The 25,125-nt window shown below is 39.7% G+C and overlaps 1 protein-coding gene and 1 non-coding gene across 5 annotated transcripts in view; one reads left to right on the top strand and one right to left on the bottom strand.

Annotated features, from left to right (window-relative positions):
- The window catches only part of Kif4a (kinesin family member 4A), a 108,020-nt gene extending 83,477 nt beyond the window's left edge, over nt 1-24,543 (top strand). For 3 of the 4 annotated variants that reach the window (XM_074064472.1, XM_074064474.1, XM_074064473.1), the window contains 11 exons: nt 3,803-3,958; nt 4,067-4,167; nt 10,082-10,211; nt 11,372-11,542; nt 11,888-11,995; nt 13,005-13,082; nt 13,442-13,540; nt 14,055-14,249; nt 21,722-21,838; nt 23,413-23,535; nt 23,791-24,543. In XM_074064472.1, coding sequence (XP_073920573.1) covers nt 3,803-3,958; nt 4,067-4,167; nt 10,082-10,211; nt 11,372-11,542; nt 11,888-11,995; nt 13,005-13,082; nt 13,442-13,540; nt 14,055-14,249; nt 21,722-21,838; nt 23,413-23,535; nt 23,791-23,991 — 1,479 coding nt within the window. In that variant the 3' untranslated portion in view covers nt 23,992-24,543. The remainder of the gene's footprint in view (nt 1-3,802; nt 3,959-4,066; nt 4,168-10,081; nt 10,212-11,371; nt 11,543-11,887; nt 11,996-13,004; nt 13,083-13,441; nt 13,541-14,054; nt 14,250-21,721; nt 21,839-23,412; nt 23,536-23,790) is intronic. The other variant, XM_074064475.1, reaches the window with a different exon arrangement.
- LOC141419976 (U2 spliceosomal RNA) lies at nt 19,574-19,764 on the bottom strand. Its single transcript, XR_012444701.1, has one exon. It is a non-coding gene; the product is annotated as a U2 spliceosomal RNA (small nuclear RNA).
- Nucleotides 24,544-25,125: the final 582 nt, after the last annotated feature.

Genomic DNA, 25,125 nt, shown 5'->3' with positions numbered 1-25,125 from the left:
ATGACATAAATTCATTCTTCTTAATGGCTGAGTAAACTATTGTGTATGTATATACAGAACACATTTTCTTTATCATTCATCCATTGATGGGCACCTAGGCTGATTCCGTATTTTGGCTATTGTGGATAGTGCCACAATAAACATGCGTATATAGATTTGTCTATGCTAGGCTGACTTTGACTCTTTGGGGTATTCACCCAGAAGTGTTATGGATGGATGACATCAGAGTTCTATTTTTAATTTTTTGAGGAACTCCCATATTGATTTCCATAGTGGCTGGACTAATTATGTTCCCACTAGAAGTTTCTTTCCCCTCACATCTTCGCCAGCAATTGTTGTTTGTTTTGATGCCATTCTGCCTTGGGTGAAGTGAAATCTGAGTGCAGTGTTGATTTGCATTTCTTTTACGGTTAAGGATGTTGAACAGTTCTTCATGTGTTCATTGGCCACTCGTACTTTTTATTTCAAAACTGTTCACTTCATTTATACATATATTGATTGGATTCTTTGCTTTTTTTAGTTCTTTATATATGAAGGATATTTAATCTCCTATAAGATGAATTTCTGGCAAAGACTTGTCTCTGTGTTCTGTTTATTATTTCGCTTGCTGTGCAGAAGCCTTTTATTTTTTAAATTTTTTGGTGGTTCTGGGCTTTGAACTGAGGACTTTGTGCTTGCTAGTCAGGCACTCTACCACTTGAGCCACACCCCTATGCCTGGATTGAGGTTCAGTTTCTCTCCACTGGACTGGGGGTGTAGCTTAGCAGCCGAATATTCACACACATTAAGGACACCAAGCCTGATCCCCAAGACCACTCAGAAACAAACTAGCTGAGTCTCTTACAGTTCCTATTGTGCAGGTTGTTGCTGTTTGTGGGCTGAGGGCAAGGCTGGTCAAGGGTCAGCTGCAGTCTTCAGCTTTAGAAGCTTCCCTTCTTTGGTCTGGGCAGCTGCTGCTGGCTGCAAGGAGCTTTTCAGCCTGTGGCCCAGGCAGGTTCCCACTCACTCCATAGATCTGTCACTTTGTGCCCCCAGTGGCAGCAAGCATCCAAGCTTAAGGGTGTCCCCCAAATGTGTTGGAGAGTGGGGTGAGCAAATAGAGGACTGAGTTCTGCACTAGAAAGGGAGAACCACAGGAATCAGGCAATTTGCCTGGGGGTCTTGGTGCTTTCAGACTCTGCCCAGCTATTAACTGCTCTTTGAGAGGGAGCAGCCTACAGAAAGTGAGTAGTCTACAGGACCTGGGCTCTGGGCTGTAGGTCCCACACAACAGTAAAGGACACACAGCCAGGAGGCAGCTCCCAGAGGCCAAACACTCCACCAGCCAATGGCTCAGAGCTCTGTTCTGCAGTGATCCTCAGGTGATGGAACCTCCCCTCACCAGGGACGGTGGGGCCACTGACCAATGTGCCTGTCACTGCCTGAGTTCCCTATTGCTTGAACTTCTCAGTGGGTCTGTGTCAGGCACTCCCCTCTCCATGACCATCTCTCATGACTATCTCTCACCCAGACACTGTGGCAAGGTGTCCCCAGGCTCCCTAAGCTGAGTAGTTTAGTTTTAAACAACAGGCTTCATCTCAAGACCAGCTTATTATAACTCTCTGAGATATGGGAAGTGACAGTATGTCTTTCTCTTCCAATGCTAGCCTGTCACTCAGGAGGAGTCACTGTCTTACCAGAAATCTACACTGGATTTAAGGCTTTTGGGAAATCTGTGCTTACTTGTGACATGGTCTGCTAGTCTCTTGTCACCAGGTTTGGCTGGCTTGCCTTGTGGGTATGGTTGTGGTTTCAGTTCCCTCCCCCCCACCACACTGCCCAGCCAGGAACCAGGGTTAGAACTTCAAAACTTCAAGCTATTTGCTACATTCCTCTGTGTCACCTGTTTCTCTGTGCTATTTAACTGTCCTGTCACCTCTTTTGCGATTGCTGACGTTCTTTCTCTCTTCAGAATAAAGTCTGTCCTTTGTTACCCTGACTTATTCATGGAATCACATAGAGGAATATTCTAATCTACCATCTTTCCCTGCCCTCCTGATTCTTTTAATTTATTTGTGCCTTCATTTTTAGAGTATGGTTCTTATAGACAGAATATAATTGGTTCTGCCATCTTCTTTGTTGACTTACATATGATGTTGTTTCACAGAGTTTGGTGATTTAGGGTTATCAACATTGAGGATTATGTTCTCCTTAGAGCAGTTGACTCCTTTACCTTGATGAAATAATCCTTTTTATCCCTGGTAGTATTCTAGTTTACCTGATATTAACATACCCACTCTAGCTTTCTTTTGATTCCTCTTAGTATGGTATATCTTAATCAAAAGCAAAAATGCTTACTGGTGTTTTGTTTTGTTTGCTTGTTTAGTGTTTTTAAGTGAACTTAGTGAACTATGTTTTTTTTTCTTAAAATTCCCATCCATCTACTTTAACCAGTGGGAATGGGTATCTAAGCCAGGTACTAGTAGCTCTTGCCTGTAATCCTAGCTACTCAGGAGGCAGATCAGGAGGATCTCGGTTCAAGGCCAGCCCAGGCAACTAGTTTGGGAGACCCTATCTCAAAAATACCCAACACAAAAAAAGGACTGGTGGAGTGGCTCAAGTGGTAGAGCACCTCCATGAGGCCCTGAGTTCAAACCCCAGTACCACCAAAAAAAAGAGAGAGAAAGAAAAAACCTAAAAAGGATATCTAGGTTGGAAGCATGGCTCAAGTGGTAGAGCGCCTGCCTAGCAAGCACAAAACCTTGAGTTCAAACCCCAGTACTGAATAATTAAGTAATTAATTAACTGACAAGATCTTTTTTTAAAAAGAATGAATATCTAGACCAGGCATGGTAATGCACACCTACAATCTCAGCTACTCCACAGTTAGAGGTAGGAAAATCACCATCCAAGGCCAGCTCTGGCAAAAAGTACTATACCCTATCTGAGAAACAAACTAAAAGCAAAAGGACTATGGCATGGCTCAGGTGGTTTCAGAAACCCTGAGTTTAATCCCCATTACCACCAAAAAGTAAAGGGTGGTTATATATTTTTTATATATAATAGACTTCTATGTCGTGACTAAAGGCAAAGAACAAATGTTAAGGAGAAAAATGGAGAAAGTAAAGACAGGTCACTTAAAAATAGTAAGGTATCTGGAGAAAGGTTGTCTGTAGAAAGACTCTTTTTTGTGACCTTTTGGGATATTGCTGATAAGGACTCTTGAAGAGATACTGGCAGCCAGGTACCAGTGGCCACACCTATAATCAGGAGGATCATAGTTTAAGGCCAGCCCAGGTAAAATGTCCCTGAGACCCATTTCAACTAATAACTGGGCACAGCGGCATGCACCTCTCATCCCAAGCTACATAGGAGGCTAAGATCAGGAGGATTGTGGGTCTAAGCCAGGCTGCAGACAAAGAGGTTCATGAGATACCCCCACCTCAATGGAAAAAAGCTGGGTGTGATGGTACATACCTGTCATCCCAGCTATGGTGGGAAACGTAAAATAAGAGGATCATGGTCCAAAGCAACCTAGGGCAGAGCAAGACCCTATCTCCAAAATAACCAGAGCAAAAAGGCCTGGAGGTGTGGCTCAAGTGGTAGCACACCTGCTTAGCAAGCACAATGACCTAAGTTCAAAACTCAATAATGCACCCCCCGTCCAAAAAAAAAAGATACTAGCATTTTTGGTGAATATTGGTACAAATGGAGATCTCATTTACTGGGCTCTGATCCAAAAGAAATTAAGTTTAGAGCTGAATCTAGCCTATTGACCAATGAATGATTCTTCATCCTCCACTCAGAAATCACTGTTTTCTAGAATTGGCTTGGAAATGAAATTGAGGTTATGGTCAGTACTGAGGAAGCCAAACGCCATCTGAATGACCTTCTTGAGGACAGAAAGATCCTGGCGCAAGATGTGGCCCAGCTCAAAGAAAAAAAGGAGTCTGGGGAAAATCCGCCTCCTAAACTCCGGGTGAGTATCGCTATGAATCAGGCTCTGAATTCGCCAGAAGTTCTCACTCCTCTGCAGGATTACTCGCCTTTTAAACTTCACCTTCATGCCCACTGTTCTTCTTTACAGAGGCGCACATTCTCACGTGATGAAGTGCGTGGTCAAGTTGCGGAGTCAGAGGATTCTATTACAAAGCAGATTGAAAGCCTAGAGACTGAAATGGAACTCAGGTAATGGGACTATTTCTAAGGCATAGAAATTTATGCCTGGAATCAAAAATAGAACCTCTCAATCTAGCGATTCCAAAGCTCGTTATACAAAAGCTTTGTAAATGCTAGAAAAACAAGAAAAAGTAACCATATTTTGAACAGATACTGTGCTAGACATGTTAGATACATTTTTTCATTCAGTCCTTCTGATACCCTGTAAAGTACCATTCTTCTTGTCTTAGAAATTTAAAATGAAGTTAGAGAGTTTAAGAAATTTGCCAGAGGTATAGATTAGCTAATACAACAGAGCTAGGAATTAAAACCCATTTCTTTTTTTGGTGGTACTAGGGTTTGAACTCAGGACTTCACACTTGCTAGTCAGGTGATCTACCACTTGAGCTATGCCTCCAGCCTTTGTACTCTGGCTATTTTAGGTGGGGGACAGTACTGGGGCTGGAAATCAGTACCTCACGCTTACTAGACAGGTACTCTACCACTTGAGCCACTCTGCCAGCCCTTGCTCTGGCTATTTTTTGAGATAGGATCTTGCTTTTTTGCCCAGACCAGCTTGGACCATGATCTGCTTTATAGATAGATGCTGCCCACTGTAGCTAGGATGCAGGCATGCACCACCACACCAACCTTTTCTGTGGAAACAGAGTCTTGAAAGCTTTTTGCCTATGCTAGCCTGGAACTTCAATCCTCCCAATCTCAGCTTTCCATGTAGCAGGAATGACAAGTGCATGCCACCAACTATTGGTTGAAATGGTATCTTGTAAACTTTTTGCCTGCCCAGGCTGACCTCTAACCATGATCCTCCTAATCTCTACCTCCCACATAACAAGGATTATAGACTTGAGCCACCAACACCTGGCTCAAAACCCATTCTTAACTAATTCCAAAGCCTATGGTCTTTGTACTATGATTGTTATGTAGCAAATGATCTGAAATACAGAAGTAAGAACAGAATGTTAAGCCAGGCATGGTGCCACATACCTGTAATTCCAGCACTTAGGAGGTTAAGGAAAGAGGATCCCATATTTGAGGCCAGCCTGGACCACATAGCAAGACCCTGTCTCAAAAAAAACCCAGAATTTTAGAGTAACCCAAGATAGGATTACAGAAGAGCAACAGCATGGAAGAATAACTTTAAACATCATCGGCAAAATAGATATACTGGGGTGTTTGCTATTGTTGTTTGGCAGTAGTGGGGTTTCAACTAAGGGCCTTGTGCTTGCAGGGCAAGCATTCTACCATTTGAGCCACATCTCTAGCTCCCAAGACGGATATAATGTAGTATAATGTATAAGTAAAGTTATCATGACCATTAAACGAAATTAGTAAATTATGTTGTACACAGCAGTACTTGGCATATCATAAGTAAATGTTCTCTCTTCCCTCCTAGGTCTAATACCAGAAATTATGCTATCCAGCCTCTCTAGTCATTGTTACTATCTTTTAAGCAGTTTGTGAAATCTGGAAGGAATAGAACTTTGACAGAGATTTTATAGTGTCTTAGGATAATAGAATTTTATTGTCCAGAAGACCTTGGAAATCATTTAATTTGGTGATAGCAGTACATGCTAGTTGTTTATCTTTAGATACACCTATAGTTCCTGCTTTGTGCATGGATACAGTTTGGATATACAGAAAGAGTAAACAATGTTATCCCTGTGGTCAAGTAGACATGGTATAATTACTCACAGGGATATGCTGGAATCATTTGTTAAAATGTCAAGAATGTGGTGAACTATTGATAGCTCATAATTGGTTATGATGAGAGTATTTACACCACAAAAACTAGCAAAAGCCAAAAATCAGGACTGGCCGTCAAACACTCACATGCACACCACATCAACCAGAAGGCAAACATAGTGCAGGTGCCAAGTAGAAGGAATTACCCTAGGGTGGGTTCAATCAAAAAATTTTCCTAAAGTTGATAAGACTTAAAATCTGAAATAGTTAAGGGACACAAATTGTCAGAAAAAATAATAAAGGTCATATGATAGGTGGTTGCCTCTTCTAGAAGCCTTCCCACTCTTCATCCCTCACTAATCTTCCTTTTTTCTAACCCCTTCAGAACTCATGGTACTCAGTTATGTGGCACAGATGACATATTTTATTTTTGTTTTTAGTATTTGTTTTACGTTTATTAGTTTTGTCAGTCTAAAGACAGATTATATAAGCTTATTGAAGAAAAGGACTACACATTAGACCCGATTTCTCAAAGTCCGATCTGCTGACCTCTAGAAATCTTCAAGACCCTATTAGGGAGTCTCAATGGGCAAAAGTATTTTCATAATAATAGTAAGACGTTATTTGCCATTTTACTATGTTTGTATTTGCACTGATAATGCAAAAACAATAATGGACAAAACCCTAGGCTGAATGAAAGCAATGGCACCAACGTAAACCAGCAGTCATTGTGCATAACACCACTGCCTGGCCTCCACTTAAGATTTTTAAATTAAGAGTGATTTTGATAAAGCTGTGACATTTGTTAATTTTATGAAATCTTGTCCCTCATCCTCATATCTTTTTAATAACTGGTATGATGAAAAACAACTGACAAATATTTGTTACCAAAGAAAACGTTGAGCTTTCAAGCGAAACTTAGAATTTTGAAAAACTTGTATTTTCTACCATAAACTTAACAGTTTTTTGTAACTTTTCTGATTAGACCAGTAATGGTATTTATAGATGTGATTTCTTTTTCTTATGATATTGGAGATTAAATCCAGGGTCTTACTAGGGAAGTGCTCTACCACTAAGCTACATCCCCAGCCCTATTTTTAAAATATATAACAATATTATGTATTAATTAAATTAACTATAAATTAAATATAATTTAATATTTAAATAATATGTCTAATGTTTAATAAATATTTAATATTTAAATAATATATTTTAAAATAAATATAATTAAATAAAATATATAATAATATTATAATTTTTAAAATATATAATAAGATGTTAACATTTGGAGGATTGGCATGACTCCATGGACTAATATTGTCAAAATAACATGTTACAGCTATTTGGGGGGAAGAGATCAGGAGCATAATGGTTTGAGGCCAGCCCAGGCACAGGTTAGCAAGACCCCATCTCAACAAACAAGCTGAGTGTGATGGTTCACAACTATAATCCCAACTACATGGGAGGCATAGGTAGGAGAATCATAGTTCAAGGCCAGCACCAGACAAAAATACAAGACTACAAAAATAACAAACAAAAAAAGGACTGAGGACGTGGTTTAAGTAGCAAGCATGAGACCCTGAGTTCAAACCCCAGCATCACCAAAAAAAACGATATGTTGGAAAAAGATATGTTGGATAATTGTGTATGGGTAAAATATCAATTCAGACTGCAAGATTTAAAAAATGGGTTAGGTTGGTTTGTTTCTGATACAAATACAAATGTGATGGAAACAACTTGGATCCATTTATATTTCAAGCCATTCAAAACCAATTAACAGCCTTGCGATTACCATCCCAAACTGAATAATTATTCGTAGTGATTGCTCACAGTCGTCCTCATTTGTTCCTAATCTTTGGTCCTTATCCCCAGCTCTCAGCCATTGAAATCAAATTTCTCGATTCTTCCCCCAAAGACTCCGACTTCACTTTGTCCCTTGTATAGTAATCTCTATTTTAGCTCCGAGCACATGGAACCTGAACGAGGGCATCGACTATTTGCTTGTACCCTGGCCTGGCCAACTCATTTACACCTTCACTTCCTACTTTCTCACACCTTTACTTAAGCAATGGACTCATAATTTCCCTAAAGACAATCATGTTGCCGGACTCCAGTGGCTCACTCCTGTACTCCTAGGTATTCAGGAGACAGAGATCTGGAGGATCAAGGTTCAAAGCCAGCCCAGGCAAATAGTTCTCAAGACCCTATCTCAGAAATACCCAACACAAATATAGGGCTGATGGAGTGGCTCAAGCAGTAGAGTGCCTGCCTAGCACAGTGAGGCTCTGAGTTCAAACCCCATGAGCACCAAAAAAAAAAAAAAAAAAGTTAATCACTGGTGAAGTTCAAAGACAGCCTAATCTTCAGCTGTTTAACATATTTGTATGTTGTTTCTAATGCAAATTATGTCAAAAGACATCTGTCCTGATGTTTATGAAACTATATATTTTATATATGCTTTAAACACACACTCCCATATACATGGACGTAATTTATGTACTGTAAATTCACAGGGAAAAATTAACTCATCATAAGGGTTTTAATATAACCAAGTATAAAAAGTTAATTATAATAGTTTCAGTTGATCAGTGGGTACTAAGTTACAGTTAAATAGGAATAAGAATTTCTGATTTGTTATTATTGCACAGTGGTATAACTGTAGGTAACAAAAAGCTAGAATGTTTTCACCATAAAGAAATGACAAATGTTTGAGGAGATGTGTTTAACCTGAATTAAACATTATACAATGCATACATATATTGAAACATCACATGGTAACTTATTGATCCACACAGGTTTTATGTTTTAATGTATCAGTTGAAATAGTTTAATTTTAAAAAATAAATAAAAGCCAAAAATAATAATAGTTTCAGATTCTACATGGCAACTGACCTTTAAGTAACTACCACTCATTGAGCTTCAGTGTAGGCTTAAAGAATAATGCCCACATTTATATGAAAAGTCCACTAATACTTCTCCCTTTTCAAATTATATATAATGTGGCCAGATTGTGTTCATTTACAGCAACTGGAACAACTGCCACAATGAGTGCAGAGGGAGATGGAAGAATCCAATTGTCTTCTGTTAAGCCAGATACTACAGAGATTTGCACAAATGTAAAATCATCTTCTTCCTCTCACTAAGTCATTTTTGTGTAGAATAGATTTGTAATTTTAGGTGAATTAATATTTAATTTTTCTCAGTTTTAATTTATAATACTATAAATATCTGCAGGTATAACATGTGAACAGAATTTCTTAGATATCCTCAGTTTTTTTAAATATGAAGGTGTCCTATGACCCCAAAATTTGGTAACTACTACCTTAGGTTACTTTTGTACCCATCTTCCTTATAAGTACCTAACATAGTGATACATGTTAAGCAAATGCTTGTATTCTCCCTGTCACTAGACACAGCAGTTTGAGAAGGAAGCCATTAACAAAATTGAAATAAGTGTGTAGACTTTGATCTAGGCCATGTTTGATCAGAACATTCTGGAAGCTATGACCAGGGTTAGGCTATCTAGTCTTAGAAACTTCTCAATCCTGTAGCAGGTACTTCAAGATAACCTCTCACAACAACCAATCATAGGTGACAATTTGGTAGTTGATCTAGCAAAAAGCATCCACCTGTTTGTTCTTTTGAGATTTTTCCTTCTGGTCTCCACTTAAATCTTACCCTTGCATGGGTGGACCACAGAGAGTTTCTATAACTTGATGACCAAGTCATATTACATTCAATCCACTACAACAGAAGCCTCATTATAATAGATCTTTCCAAGTCCCACTATATATGACCCATTTTATTTTAACCAGTATTTAATAAAAGTTAAAAATTTGAATAATCTCTTGTAATAGGTCTTGAGATACATGTAAAATTCTAACCAGATGACTCAGTCTTTTTTTTTTTTTTTGCAGTACTGGGGTTTGAACTCAGGGCCTACACCTTGAGCCATTCCACCAGCCCTTTTTTGTGATGGATTTTTTCAAGATAGGGTCTTGCGAACTATTTCCCCGGGCTGGCTTTGAACCATGATCCTCCTGATCTCTGCCTCTTGAGTAGTTAGGATTACAGGTGTGAGCCACTGGCACCCAGCTTAATCATTATTTAAAGGATTATTTAACTGATTATTTGACTGATAGTTCTATTCATAAAATTCTTTGAAGTTTCTGCTCAGAGCTCTTCCCCTCTCCATGGTATCAGAGTGCTCACAATAAGACTCACCTTTCTCTCCCTGAAGGAGTGCTCAAATTGCTGACCTACAGCAAAAGCTTCTGGATGCAGAAAGTGAAGACAGGCCAAAACAACGCTGGGAAACTATTGCTACAATTCTGGAAGCCAAATGTGCCTTGAAATATTTAGTTGGAGAGGTAAGCATCACTCTTCCTACCAATAATTAGGGGCCTGACTGGGTAGGTTGCAATCAGATACCTGGATTACTGTCATAGTGTTCTGGCTACTCTTCATGCTAGAAACCTCAGCGACACTAACAGTGGAGAGTTTAGTGGGTAAAGGTTGGTTATAAACAAATACAGTCCAGTCACTTATAAACATAATATGACTGACAAATTGATACTTGTCATGCCTGGCATATAGCAAGGGCTCAATAAATGTTAGCTGTTAGTAGGAAAAGACCAGGATGCCATACTGGGCTACTAGTTAAATGTAAACTATTATATTGTATTACTTTTTAAAACACCTAGGAGGTGTACATTCAAAAAGTTTGAGATAAAATCTAGAAAAGAGAAAATTTAAACATATTTTGACATACAAAAATTTATTTTAAGGAAAAGCCATCTTTACTGACCTTAAAATAATGTATCATCTTATATTGTCCAAGAAGAATAAGAGTTGATCACCTCTGGTGATTGAGGCATTTTTCCTTCAAGACAAGCATGCAAATTGAATCCACAATTTCAAGCAGTACTACCCTTTATCCATTTTTGTGTTGGGTTAGCAGATTTATTCTACTGAGGAATCCTGATTAATCTTGTGAAAACTGGTATTTACGATGCTTGCCATCTGGGCTAGTCGTGAATGTAAAGTAGGCCAGCACAGGATATCAATCTAGCATGAAGAGCCAGATCCACAGTTTCAGCTAATGTGTCAACAAGTTCTGACATGTGAACAGACATTCTGAGACAGAATTGGCCATAAGGGTGTGTCCTGTGGATTTCTTGTTAAAATTAAGGAACAACTCCTTAAATATCAGAATTTTGGAGTTGTTAGATATTACCTGTTTTAGGTTTATTCCTGCCTTGAGACAGAACAAGAGTTAAAATTATCTTAGCAGTGGCTTCTAGCTGTAAGACACATGTCTCAGCAGAAATATGGGCTCTTGGCCTAGCAATAGAATAATAGTGTTGTTACTGTTCAATGTTAGATACCATGTGGCGTGAAAAAGTAATAATGAACTTGGACATAGAGGAACTTTTCTCAGACCATTTTCAGAAAGCTGACATTTTCCTAACTAATGAATGGGGAAGGTAGGTCATTCTTCAAATAAAATGATCTTCTTTTATCCTTCCAGCTGGTCTCCTCCAAAATACAGGTCAGCAAGCTTGAAAGCAGCCTAAAACAGAGCAAGGCCAGCTGTGCTGACATGCAGAAGATGCTGTTCGAGGAGCGAAATCATTTTGCTGAGGTAGAACTAGAGTTAAAAGCTGAGGTAGCCAGAGTGGATCAGCAGCAGCAAGAGAAGGTAAACTCCAGCAAGCCAAGAAGCTCTACTGAGACACAAACTACTGCTGCCATTTCTTGTTTGTCTTAAAGTAGTGGGGATAACAGTTTACATCCAAAGGCTTTTCCAAATTTTTGAACAGAAGTCAATTGTCTACACCTACCAGCTCTTAACCTCTGATTTGAGTCCCAAGATTAATGTGCCCAAGAAATATTGTTGCTATGTTTACTCGTTCAAACTCTGAGAGCAGCAGACAACAGTTCACCTCGAAATCACAAGCCATTTGGATCACTGCTTGAACTAGGTCAAAATTCCTTTTTCTTCTTGCTCCTTTGATACCATCTAGTGGGTTGTGTCTTTCTCTAGGTGCTGTACCTTCTCAGCCAGCTGCAGCAAAACCAAATGGCAGAGAAGCAGCCGGAGGAGTCAGTTAGTGAAAAAGAACAGCAACTGCTGAGCAGACTGAAATGCCAGGTATGAGAAGGCAGGAAAGGCCTCCAGAGATGGGTTTCATGTGCATGACTGAGAATCCTGTCTCATTTAGACCACTGTACTTACTTACAGCAGAAAGTCATTAACTATTAAAGCAAGGCTTCAAATGATACCCTCTACTGCTTTGTGGCTCTATTTGATCCAGTTAGGGATAATCACAGTGTAGCCACACTCAGAATAACCTAATTTTTGGTACTGAAATGGCAGTATGTATATTTTCCATAGTAGACTTTGAGGCCTCCTAGTTCTTTTGTATCAACCCTGAGCTCTAAGGAACTGAGGAAGTGAAATCTTCTGGTAGTTACTTAGAATCCTAGGGGCATTCGATTTATATCTTCCTGAGCTCATTCTGCTAAGCTGAGACCTGACATGTTTGTAAAATGCCTAGGGTCTGAATTTCTTCCAGAGACCAGGAACACCACACCCTTTAGTAGCATGTTGGAGCACCATCTTAGTCCAACTTAGAATCTTTTTCTTACACCAGCAGCCTCTCATGCTTTCTTGGCATGTCCCACATAAGACATAACCCATAAACTAGTTAAGGTTGTGTGTGTGAATCCAGTTGACTTGAGTGCCTGGAGATTTAATCAGGCATGTTAGAGTAGCAAATAAACTGTCTGGTCTATGCTGACAAGGGTGAACAGAAGCACTCATAGACTTCAGGAAACCGAGCTAACCCTGTGGATTTCTGAATCAGCATGCTCTTATAAATAGGGGCTATGAGGCTAAAATATGGAAAAGAACAAGGAAGGCTTGTCAGATAGCCTGTGGTTCTAACTAGTGTGGTCAGGGAGCATTGGAATAGAAGTAGCATTCAAGGCACCTAGGAGGTGGGAATAAGACATTTTTCTATGTTCCCAATGCCTGCTGCGCAAAAATCATCTGCTGCCAGCAACTTGGCAGCAGTATGTTTTCATCTATGTCAGTTGTTTGGTAACCCATGTGTAGTACCCAAAATAACCCCACCTATCACTTCACTATCTGCAAATAGGATGAGGAGCTTAGGAAGATGCAAGACGTGTGTGAGCAAAATCAGCAGCTTCTCCAAGAGAATGAAATCCTCAAGCAGGTAATACAGCCTACCACCCACTTGATAATCCCTGGAAGACCCTGTTGCACCGAGGCCAGCACTTGGGAGCAACCATCAATTTGGTGACTTGACTTTTGTGTGGTGTGCATTGAATTTCTATGTGATCCAGTCATGTGCTTTTAGAAGTGGTATAAACACAAGTTTTTGAAATATGCCCTTTTCCAAATCCAATACTGATCTTAGAAACAGACTCTTTCAACCTACTCTACTATAAGCCTAAACTGAACCTTACTGTGGTTTACAGTGGAACTAGATGGGGTCTGGAATCATTGTTATTCAGCCATGAACACTCCCAGAAGCTGCTTATATTATATACTTTATCTCTTCTTTTTGAACAGAAACTTACTCTCTTCCAAGTAGCCAGCAGACAGAACCCTCATGTTTCTAAGGATGGCCTCCAATCTCCAGACTCTTCCTTTGAATATATGCCACCTAAGGTAAAATGAGTGCCTATGATACCTTTGCATAGTCCAAGTTTGGGTTGAGTATGCTAAAGTCACCTTTTATGAGAATCTGAGTCAAAATTCCCAAATTCCAGTATCTCAATTTTTCTTGGAGTCCCAGATAAAGCCATAATACAATCCTAAGAGAAATAGCCATTCTCCTTCTTCAGAAGGTTGACTTGTGGCCATGCACACAAGTTAAATAACTCAACTGAAGAGAAGCAGGAGAAAAGAGCTGTGTCCATCCAGAGATAATTATCTCATTATATCATGAATCCTCCCTTCCTCCCTCAGATTGATCAGCCTCCAGTTTTTATCTTTTCAAAGACTCTACAAGGCCAAAGGCTAAAGCAGAATTTTTTCTGATTCGCAAAGCCAAGTAGGGTATATTTAAAATGTCTGGAATCTCTACTCTGAAAATATAGCTGGCACAGCTACTGGGAAGATAGGATGCCATATGTATTTTTTTAACTTTTATTAAATAACCACTTCAAACTTTTTTTCTTAGCCAAAACCTTCCCGTGTTAAAGAAAAGTTCCTGGAGCAAAGCATGGACATCAAGGATCTAAAATGTTATGCAGAGCATTTTGTGAATGAGCATGAGGATGGTGACAGTGATGGTGATGCTGATGCTGATGATGGGGATGATGAAGAATGGAAACCAAAAAAATTAGTTAAAGTGTCCAGGAAGACCATCCAAGGGGTAAGAGCCATCTCTTTGACCTTGTCAAGGGTTCTTCTCATTAGTGCTAACTGTCAGCGCGGGATAGATTTTTGAATCTAGGCATGTGCTGGCCCGTACCCTGCACTTGGATCCTTTTCAGAGGCATGACTCCACTAAGGAGTGGGGTTTGTTGGGCCAGCTCCATGTACAACCTGGGGCCAGCATAGAGGCCTGGTGTACAAATTAATTCTGTTTCTTCAGGCTTTTGCCAGTCTAAATAGGTAATGTCCTATACCATTTCCTGGAAGCTGATTCCAAAGTGATCGTACCAGTCCTTCATATTTTTATAGCACTTTACAAACTATTCTTATATATGTAATGTTTTTATCACCAAAACTAGTGAGGTGTTTATTTTTTGCATCTGACAGACTTCAGACCTACAGGAGGGAAATGTCGTTACCCAGGGTTATAAAAGCAAGTGACAGGCATGACTTAAAATTGAATTTTCTTAACTCTAAGTCATTTGTTTTTACTATATTATGTTCATGTCAGTAAAAACTCAAACTAGAAGCTCAGTGGGTACTTTATCTTCCTTGCTTATTAGAGTGGTTTTTGTTCCTAAGAGACAAAGGGAATTATTTTTAAAAAATATTAAAATCAAACACACCATATTCAGGCTAGTTAGGAATAATTTAACTTTAACGCATACTTTATTTACTTACACAATGATAGTGCTACATAATTATCAAACATGGATGTTTTATGTTGAAACATTAACTTACTAGGCACTAGAATTCACCACCACTACCCCAACTGTGCCCTGCAGCCACATTCCATTTATAAAGAACAGTTCACAGATTATCTTAGCTGGCTTCCTAGAAGCTTAATTGATTTGATTAGTTGATAGCCCACCACATGGGGTACTGAGCCTTGTAAAACTAAACACCAGAGCAAAGCAAGTCAGAAGGAATAGACAACCATGTGGTGTTATTTGGTCAGCCAGAGTCATCAAGAACACAGCATACCATATGCTCCTAGTGGGGATGAGAGCTCATGTGTGGCCTCAGAAAGCTTATAATTTAATGAGGAAAGAAGGCAAAGAATAGAAGCATAACTGGAACCTCAGCATATTCATCTCAGGAAGATGGGCTGAGGGGTTTTTGGTTTTTAAAGCCATATTAAGAGGGTATAGTCGGGTGCCAGTAGCTCATACCTATAATCCTAGCTACTCAGGAGGCAAAGATAGAGGGATCATGGTTCGAAGCCAGCCTGGGCAAATACTTGGGGAGACCCTATCTCAAAAATACCCATCACAAAAAGGGCTGGTGGAGTGGCTCAAGATGTAGACCCTGAGTTCCAACCTCAATCTGAAAAAAAAAAGATGGTATAGATTAGGAAGTAGGAAGATACCATTAGAACAGGTGACTATTGCTGCATGATAAGATGGAAAGGGAAATAAATTCTTGAGAGCAACAAGGAAAACATTTCTAGCATACTGAATAGTGTGCTGCAAAGACTTGAAGATGATAGAACAGAGAGTTGAGACACTAGAGAAAATGAGGCAGAACATGGTTATCTTTCATTCATTAACTAGACAAACATTTATGGACACTCCACTATGGTTGCAGTGGATAGTATGAGCTTTTAGTGTAGTAATAGGAGGCGTAGTTGAGAAGTATACACAAACAAATGGGAGAGGGTCTAAAACCTCTGGGAAGGAGTTTCCAAATGTGACACCAGTGTGGATGGATATACTTGTCCTTGAGAAAAGCTTCATATATTCATTATAGTACTGTTGGTATAACTTAAAAAGGAAAATATTGAAGCATATCAAGTATTGCAAGTAAATGGTACATGTTATGAATGATAAATCCTATTTCTAAAACAGTGAGAGAGATTCTTTCCTAGGCTTTTGCCCCGATTGTATAATTTGGGAGACAAATATAGTTGGGTTTTAAGGAGAGCAAGTTGGCATAAAATTTAGTTCTCTCTTTTAGCAACCTCAAATTACATGGATGTTATGACTGCTCTTGATCACACTGCTCATAGACACATTAGCTACTACTCATGAAGGCCATCTTTATTATTATTGCTTCGACCCACTGAAGATGGCTGCTGTTATCACTAGGTTACTGAAAAGGAGACTGTGGCAGCATTTCCTATTGGTACTAAGGAGATGCTTTGGGATAGGTCATATGTTATAGTAGAAAAACTAACAGCTTAAAATCCAGATAGACATAGATTCTAGTGTTGAGTTTGCCACTGGTTCATTAAATGACCTTGACCAAGTCACTTAATCTCCCTGAGCCTCAGAGTCCTTATCTATACAATGGAGGGATTAGAACTAATCCCTTAAATCAAAGTAATAGTCAAAGTTGTATAATGGGTTTTAATAATGCTACCTTTATATGGCATATGGTATCTGAGACATTAAAATAAGGAATATATGCAAAAGCACCTCATAAAGGATAAAATATGCAGGTATTGTTAGTACAGCACCGTAAGCATTTTTAAAATACTCTCATTAGTCACCTGTGGCAGAAAAAAAGGGAACAAACATTCTTATCTGTACCTTACTGATGAAAAACTGGAGATGAACTTAGATAAAGTTACTTGTCCGAGTTCCTGCCACGTATTAAGCTTAGAACTAAACCCCAAGTCTTCTAATCCCTAGCATGGTATTCCTTAAAATAAAATTTGATCAGCTCTTTTCCTTCAGAGAAACAATACAATAGTTGAATTATAGAAGCAGAAGTTCTCAAGTCTAGCTGCACATTGGAATCCCCAAGGGAGCCTCTAAACACAGAGAGCCTAGCACCCCACCCCCAGATACTCTGATTTAATTGGACAATGGTAGAACCTGGCATTTTAGAAAAGCTCCCCAAAGATTTCCTATGTACACATAGGAAACCATGGGCTGAAGGGATCCCCAGAGGTCTTTCAGCTGTGTTTTTCACTCTACATAAAGAATCCTTCTATTTACTTCTTGGGACATGCTGGTGGATTGCCAGCAGATGCGACACACATACATTTACAGTTATAACTATGTCAAAATCTCTAACATTCTAATCTGCTTCCTGGAATAAGAGAGACAAGGGTGAAGTTATAGCTCATGTACATGGCTTTCATATGACTATATCTGTCATGTGTCATACTTGTCTATACTACCACTACCACATGTTTATCTAGTTGATGATTACTTGAAGACTAGAGTAAGGGGAAGCTCACAGTCTCACAGGGTAGCCCATTGTATGCCTCTAACTGTTAGAAAGGTGCTCCTTTGTTTAGCTGAAATATGCTGTCCTATAAATCATCCCAGTGGGTCTTGGCTATGTAAAAGTCATCATTCGTCTTTATGACAGCCCTTCAGATGCTGCTCTCATATTACCCCTTTGGATACAATAGGGAAACATGGATAGGGTAACCACATTGTTGAAACATGTAGATGAATTTGTAAATGGGTGAAAGACCATAAGCAGACTACAGCAATCAATGGATCAATGTCATCCTGGTAAAGTGTCTTTCAGGACATGTCATAGAACTCTGCCTTTTGTTCTGTATTATTCAAAGCAGCAAAGTCTTTTCATTATTATTATTATGTCTAATGTTGGCAAAGATGACTAAGATGGGCATTCCTTTCTATTGCTATTAGGAGTGTAGATTGGTATACCTTTCTGGAAGGCAACTTGAAAATATTACTGAAAGCCTTAAAATGTTGCTATCATGCTCATTTCAGCAGTACACATACTAAAAAAAAATGTTCTTATCCTTTGACCCAGTAATTATATACATAGTAACTTACTAAGGAAATAGTCATTGGTATATAAATAGATGTATTCATTCAGCAAATCTTTTTTGAATACCTATGTGCTAGGAATAAGCACTGTTTCTAGGTGCTGAGAATACAACAAACAAAACAGGTAAGACCCTTTCCATCATGAACCACATTCTTGTGGGGAGAGACACATAGTAACCAGAAAAACAAATCTTATAAAAGAAAAGAAAATACAGCGAAGTCATAGAGAAAGATGGGGTGGGAAATCAGAGCTTGGGAAAGGAAGAGATATGTAAGCTGAGATCTGAACAAATTGAAGGAGCAAGTCAGGAAAAGAATAGGAGGGAGAACATTCCAGGAAAGGGGAAGAACTGAGCATGGTGGTGCACTTCTGTAATCCCAGTACTCAGAAGGCTGAGGCAGGAGAATTGCTAGTTGAGGCCAGTGTGAGCTACATGAGCTACATACATAGTGAGACTCTGTCACAATAAAAGAGGGCTGGAGGGACAGTAAATCCACAGACCTAAGAGCAGGAATGAGCTGAAAATGCCAGTGTGAACATGTTGAGAAGCAGAAGAAGTAAGGTAGGGGATTTGGAAGAGATGTGGTGAAGTTTAGATTATATTCATGTATAAGAATATTCACTGCAACATGACCTGTAGTAGTAAACAATTTGATACCTAACATTAGGGGACCAGTTAGATAATTGACATGTCCACATGATGAAATAATATATACAGCTATTAAAAATCATGTTTTTGACTTTCAAATTTTATAAAGTAATATGTAGCATCCTCACAATCAGGGAAATAAAAGATGTTATCGTTGGTGGGACTGGAGTTTGAACTCAGGGCTTTGAGCTTGCAAATCCCGAGCTTTCTGCTTGAGTCACACCTGCAGCCCTCTTTTACCTTCTTAATTACAGATCAAAGGTGGTGTTTTTCATATGAAAAATACCTAAGGGCTTGAATTTTACTGTAAATTGTAAACTCAATATGAATCCACAAAGATGTGACCAAAAGAAAAAAAACTGATTTTTTAAAGGCCTTGTCATCCAGACTATTGGATCTGTAACAAGAAAGGTGTTTGTCACAATCCGTTTTACAGTGGTTACACCACATTAAGAAAGTTGTGCTCATTTCTAAATCTCATAATTTAAGATGATTTTGACAAACCGTTGTAGAGTCAAGACAGTTAGGACACTTGGAAAATCATTGAGGGAGGTAAGTTACCTTTATCTTTGAAAGGACTTGAATGGGGGACTGGAAAATATGGTTATGGTCTGAATGGCTGTGCTATAAGAGTGAGGTTAAACTAATCCCATGTCATTCCGGATGGAAGAATTGGGTCCTGTGGTTAGAATTTAGGTAGAAACTATTATCATCTCAACATAAATAGTGCTTCTGACAATTAAACCAGGGATGTTAAAGAGAGGCTTCATGGATTAAACAAGGCTTTACATGGTCATTGAGGTCTCTTCTGACTCTAATCTTTTATCTGTAAGCTCTGCCACCTATATGTCTTTCAAGCCAAACTAGCTCACTTTCTTCCACCATTTTTCTTTTTTATATAATTATTATTATTTTTTTTTTGGTGCACTGTTCCTGGAAGTAGTGCAATACCAGGTCGATGCGTGGACTGGACAGAGAAAGCTCCTATTCCATCTCCTAGTCCCAAAAGTCCATTTAATATTTTGTCCTCAGATAGAGGACATATCAGATATTAAACTGATAAGAACAGATACTACACTTGTTCTTACCCAAAAGGCCAAGAAGCGATAATTATTTTATTTTTGATTAGCATGTATAAATTAATGGAGTTCAGTGTGATATTTACACATATATGTACAGCACACACTGACCAAATCCAGCCTCCCTTTCTCCACTCTCCATATATACACACACCCTTCCCAACCTCTAATAATCACTATTCTACATTCAGGTCAACTTTTTTTTAGCTTCCACATATGAGAGAGAACATGTGATACTTGTCTTTCTGTTTCTAGCTTATTTCACTTAGCATAATACCCTCCAGTTCCATCCATTCCACTGTTTTTCTTATGGCATTGTGTCCTATAACTCCATCTCTTCTGTTTAATATTCTCTTTATTAAAAATATATATACACAGTGGACTCCTGCCTGTGTATGAGAAAACATGCATATTGATTAATGGGTTTAATACATGGAAAACTTTATAACTGGGCCTGATACATTTTTACTATGTTGGCCTTGTTTGGGAGAGTAAAAAATGTAGTATTCAGGAGAATGGATAAATTATGGCACATTCTTAGAGTAAAAACTAGAGCTACATGTATCGACATAAGATACCATTTGTGTAAAATTTTAAACATATGAGACAATTCCTTAACATGTTTTGTAAAACTCATATGTAGTAAAAGGCATGAATAGGAATGCTAAACACCTAATTCAGGAGAATGTTTACCTCTGGGAGGGAGGGAAGCAAATGCAGTCAGGAAAGGGTAAACAGGAAACCTCAGCTATATCTGCATTTTATTTATTAAGGATTTTCTTATTATTATTGTTGTCTATGCTTTTGTATACATGAAAAAAATTATGATTCCCTAATACAGGAGGCATTGTTTCAAATGGGGGCCAACTGACTCGGTACAGTGAAGTAATTATCCCCCATGCTTTCTGAACTCCAAATTTCTGCCTAACTCCATTTGCTTTTTGACAGCCATTTCACACAATCACAGAGCTTGCTGGCCCTTCAAATCCCTGGGCCCTTTCTGCACAAACTACTTTGAAGCTAGATCTCCCTGTATGTTTATGTAGCCAATTTAGAGGGCATCTAAATAACAAGCTTAGGTTTATCCTGTTGTATTTTTCCTTCTTTCAGCACATAATTCCAAGATATTTTGGATTATGAATATGTTATCTTACCTGTTAATCATTCTCCCAGCTTTGTGCCATTGTTATAGCTGATAAACATGCCTACCTTGTAGACTGGCTATGAGATTCAAATGAAATACCATACTTTATTTATGAAAGTACTCTAAAAACTGTATAAAGTGTCAGGGTGTGGGTGGCTCACACCTGTAATCCTAGCTACTTGAGAGGCAGAGATCAGGAGGATCACGTTTTGAAGCCAGCCCTAGGCAAATAGTTCTCAAGACCCTATCTCAAAAAAAAAAAATCACTAAAAAGACTTGGAGTTGTGGCTCAAGCTGTAAGAGGTAAAAGCAACTGCCTAGCAAGTATGAGGCCCTGAATTCAAATCCCAGTGCCACCAAAAAAAAAACTGTGAAGTGTTACCAAATGTAAATGGTTTTATTTATTGAAGTATTCAATGACCAAAGTGCTGCGGACAATGCCCAGGCTGACACTGGACAAAATGTAGAATTGTGAATTGGATGAAAGTACAGTTAGGTAGTCATTAAACATACCCAGCTAATACTACCATCCAGCCTGCAGTTCTTTACTGTGCTCTTAAAATTACTGTAAGAGTCTTTGTCAGTTGCTTTGCATTATTATGACAGCCCTCTCATGTGTCTTTCAATATACTGCCCAAAACAGAAAATGAGTTTGCCTGGCATGAGTTGTTCTAAGTAAACCTATGGTAAATCTTGGTGATCATTTTTTCATGAAAGTTTGATAAAGATGATGGTACTTTCCATTTTTTTTCTTAGAAAAGGCTTTAAAATGAAAGGAAGACACTTTAAACTAGTCTTCTAATCATTTCAGTAATGTGTCTTTGCATAAACCTGTTTTGCAGTGTTCCTGCAAGGGCTGGTGTGGGAACAAGCAGTGTGGGTGCAGGAAGCAAAGGTCAGACTGTAGCATGGCCTGCAGCTGTGACCCCACAAAATGTCGGAACCGCCAACAAGGCCAGGTAGGATCAGTGCTGTTTCACCTCATCATTCATCCCTTCCGTCTTCCCAGTACTTTCCACCCTTTTATTCTGCCTTCCACCCTGAAACCTGCAGTCTCCTGCTCAGCTCTTCCTACTCTTCTCCTTCCCTCTACACTCAGAAAAAGAGACATTTCACTCTTCAGCCCTTCATCACTGCTCACCTGCCCACACACCCCTTCAGAAATCACAGCCTTTCCCAGGAGATGCCCAGGTATGCAGCTCCCCACCCCCAGCCTTGGCTGTAAAGCTTCTGTACAATTTCTGAGGCAGGAACAAGAAACAGGAAAGCAGGCATTTACAGGTACATAGACATGCAGAACCAAACTAGTCCAAAGGCCTAGCTGGAACCATAAGAGCCACATGCTGAGGTGGCAGCTTCCAGGAAGGAAGTTAATCCCTCTGACATCTTGAGACATGAGTTATTAGACCCTCTCCATGGGAACCAGCTATTCCACGGCTCTAGGAAGAGACCACAGGAACCAGGTCTTTCCAATAGTCACTGTCGTGAACCAAGTTAACTGTATCTGTTCTCCTTATATTGCTCCCAGGAATAGCAAACTCAGGGAAACAAGATGTGTGCTGAGAACATCAGCAAGCAGGTCATCTCCCTGTACTTGCCTTACACCTACCTGTGCCTATGGCAAAAACTCATTGCTACAGCTCTCTATGTGAAATACAATAATTCTAGCAGTTGTAATGATCTTTTATCATGCATTTCTTGAACATCTACACTTAAACAGTTTTGTCCTGGGCCTTCTATTTAAGACTTCTAAGATAGGTAAGCACCAGAGGACTAAAGTCACCAGCTAGAGGTAAGGCTAAGAGTCATAGAAGTAGTAAAAACTTATTCCCTACTCCCATAGTTTTTCCTTGGGGGTTTAGAGTGCTGTAGCAGCCATGTGGAAGGGCCTCTGGGCAGAGGGGCATAGCCTGAAGCAATTCAACCCCCATTTTGACCAAAGCAACTTGCTGTTCACTTACTTACAGACTGGGTTTCCTCTTAGGATTTCAGTTGTAAAAAAACACTAATCTAAGCCAAAGCTTCCATTTTATAGGGAAAGAAAACTAAAACCCAGATAAGTTTAAGTGATTCATCTGATATTATATAGCTGGTCCTGAAAACTAAGGTTAGACCTAAGACTTCCTAACTCTTAATCCAGCTCTGTTTCCATGACAACAGACTTTAATTCCAATCCCAGATCTCTGCAGAGTCACCTTGTTACCTAAGTGACTTCACTGCCTTGGACTCAGTCTCCTTATCTGATAGGAATACAAATGCAGGCGTGCTATTGCAGATTGTAGAGAGGGGAAGTTCAATGACCAAGGTTTGGCTTTATTTTAAACTTTGTCTCGTGATGTGTCCTGTGCCACTATCCTACTCAGACCTTTGCCTTCAGAGGCTACCACCAAGATATTGCCTTATTCCTTCAGGGACGTTCTCAGCAGGGGCTCCCTCAGACTTGACTGATGAGGTACTCATAGCTGGATAAAGAGGTGCGGACTGGGTTTATAACTCCAGTAGCTAAAATTATGCTTGTCTGCCTGATTTTCAGGATAGCTTGGGTACTGTTGAGCGGACCCAGGATTCTGAAGGCTCCTTCAAACTGGAGGATCCCACAGAGGTGACCCCAGGATTGAGCTTCTTCAACCCCGTCTGCGCCACCCCCAATAGCAAGGTAGGTAGGCTAAAAGCAGGCGCTGGAAGACTATATTCACATCCAGCTCTACATTAGCTGTGACAGAGCCTTGTGGTAGAAAGGGGATAGGGAAAGGTATACTCAGCTCCCTGGGACCTGGGAACTGGGCATAGGCTAAAGTGTTTTACATAATAGTGCAGTCTTAGGGGACGCATCGTACTACTGGTAGTGTATTGAGACTTTGCAGTGACTCAGCTGGGCTGGTCTATTCATAACTGTCTCTGTCCTTCCTAGATCCTAAAAGAGATGTGTGATGTGGATCAGGTGCTATTGAACAAGACTGCTCTTGCTCTCTCCTTTGACCTCCCAGAACTGAAGCATATAGCAGCAGAATCCCAAGAAAATAAGGCCCCAGGGAAGAAAAAGAAGCGAACTCTGGCCAGCAATACCAGCTTCTTCTCTGGCTGCTCGCCTATTGAAGAAGAGGCCCACTGAAGTTGTCATCATCTCTACCCTCAGTCCGCATTGGGAGATGATTTCAGGTTGCAGCCAGGAGGAATTTTTTAGTGACTTCTCTGGATTTCAGGTTTCTCATAATTGAGAAAAAGGACAGAGTGTTACTGAAAGGAAGGGGACCTTTACTGAATGTTGGCCCTTAGTCTTCAGCGACCTGCCCCCCAGACTTTTCTTCTCCAGAAGGTGCTAACCCACCTACTGCAGAATTGACTGACCTTCCCACTGACTCTTCAGGAACCAGTCCCCAGTATGATCTAGCTTTTTTTTCCTTTGTGAGCAATTGAACCCGTCTCCTGTTGGAGTTGAGGTTGAGACTTTCCTTTCTCAGCCTAATGGAGAAACCTGTCCCAGGATGAAGGAAGGCCTGGCTCAGTTCCTTCACCTCACCTCAGGAATGCGGCTGGAATCTTTCCTGTCTTGACTCTTTCTGGGTTTTAATTTGTTTTAACAGGACCCCCAACTGTCTGCCATGTTGTTGAAGTGAATGAAACATTTTTAAATGTTAAGTAAATAAATAAACCTTAGCCCATCTATTGTTTGTGAAGATCCTTCTGTGTCAACCTGCATTCCTCAGCGCCTGTGAAAACTATTAAGGAGGTTTGTTATAAATTCCCAAGCCTCTATGCCTTTTCTGGGAAAGTTTCTTAGCTTTATTTGTTGTTGTTGGTTGGTTGGTTAGTTGAGTGGGTGGGTGGGTGGGTGGGTTGGCTGTTGTTTTGCAGTGCTGGGGATAAGTGCTCTATCACTGAGCTACATTCCCAGCCTTCTACCTCTTTCTAACTATCCTTTTCCCAAAGGATAGCATTCAATAGGAGAGCATGATGTTGTATCTGTATGTTGCTCTGCTGCCCTAGGAAATGGGAGTAACACTGGCAAGACTGGTGGCCTGACTGCCACTCTAGAACCTGCCTGGCCTCCAGATTTGAAAAGAATCTGGAACACATTTACTAAGCATCTCCATGTTCCTGCCATAATTTTATTTGTTCCTCACAAAAAAAATGCTCAAAGTAGATAGGAGTCTGTACTTTACAGATGAAGTCAGCTTCACATCTGTATAACAAATATCTGAGATAATCAGTTACTAAAGAAAATGGATTGATTTTGGCTCAGTTT

The sequence above is a fragment of the Castor canadensis genome, chromosome X (assembly GCF_047511655.1).
Source record: "Castor canadensis chromosome X, mCasCan1.hap1v2, whole genome shotgun sequence".
NCBI classification, from domain to species: Eukaryota; Metazoa; Chordata; class Mammalia; order Rodentia; family Castoridae; genus Castor; species Castor canadensis.
This window is presented reverse-complemented; position numbering and strand designations above follow the sequence as displayed.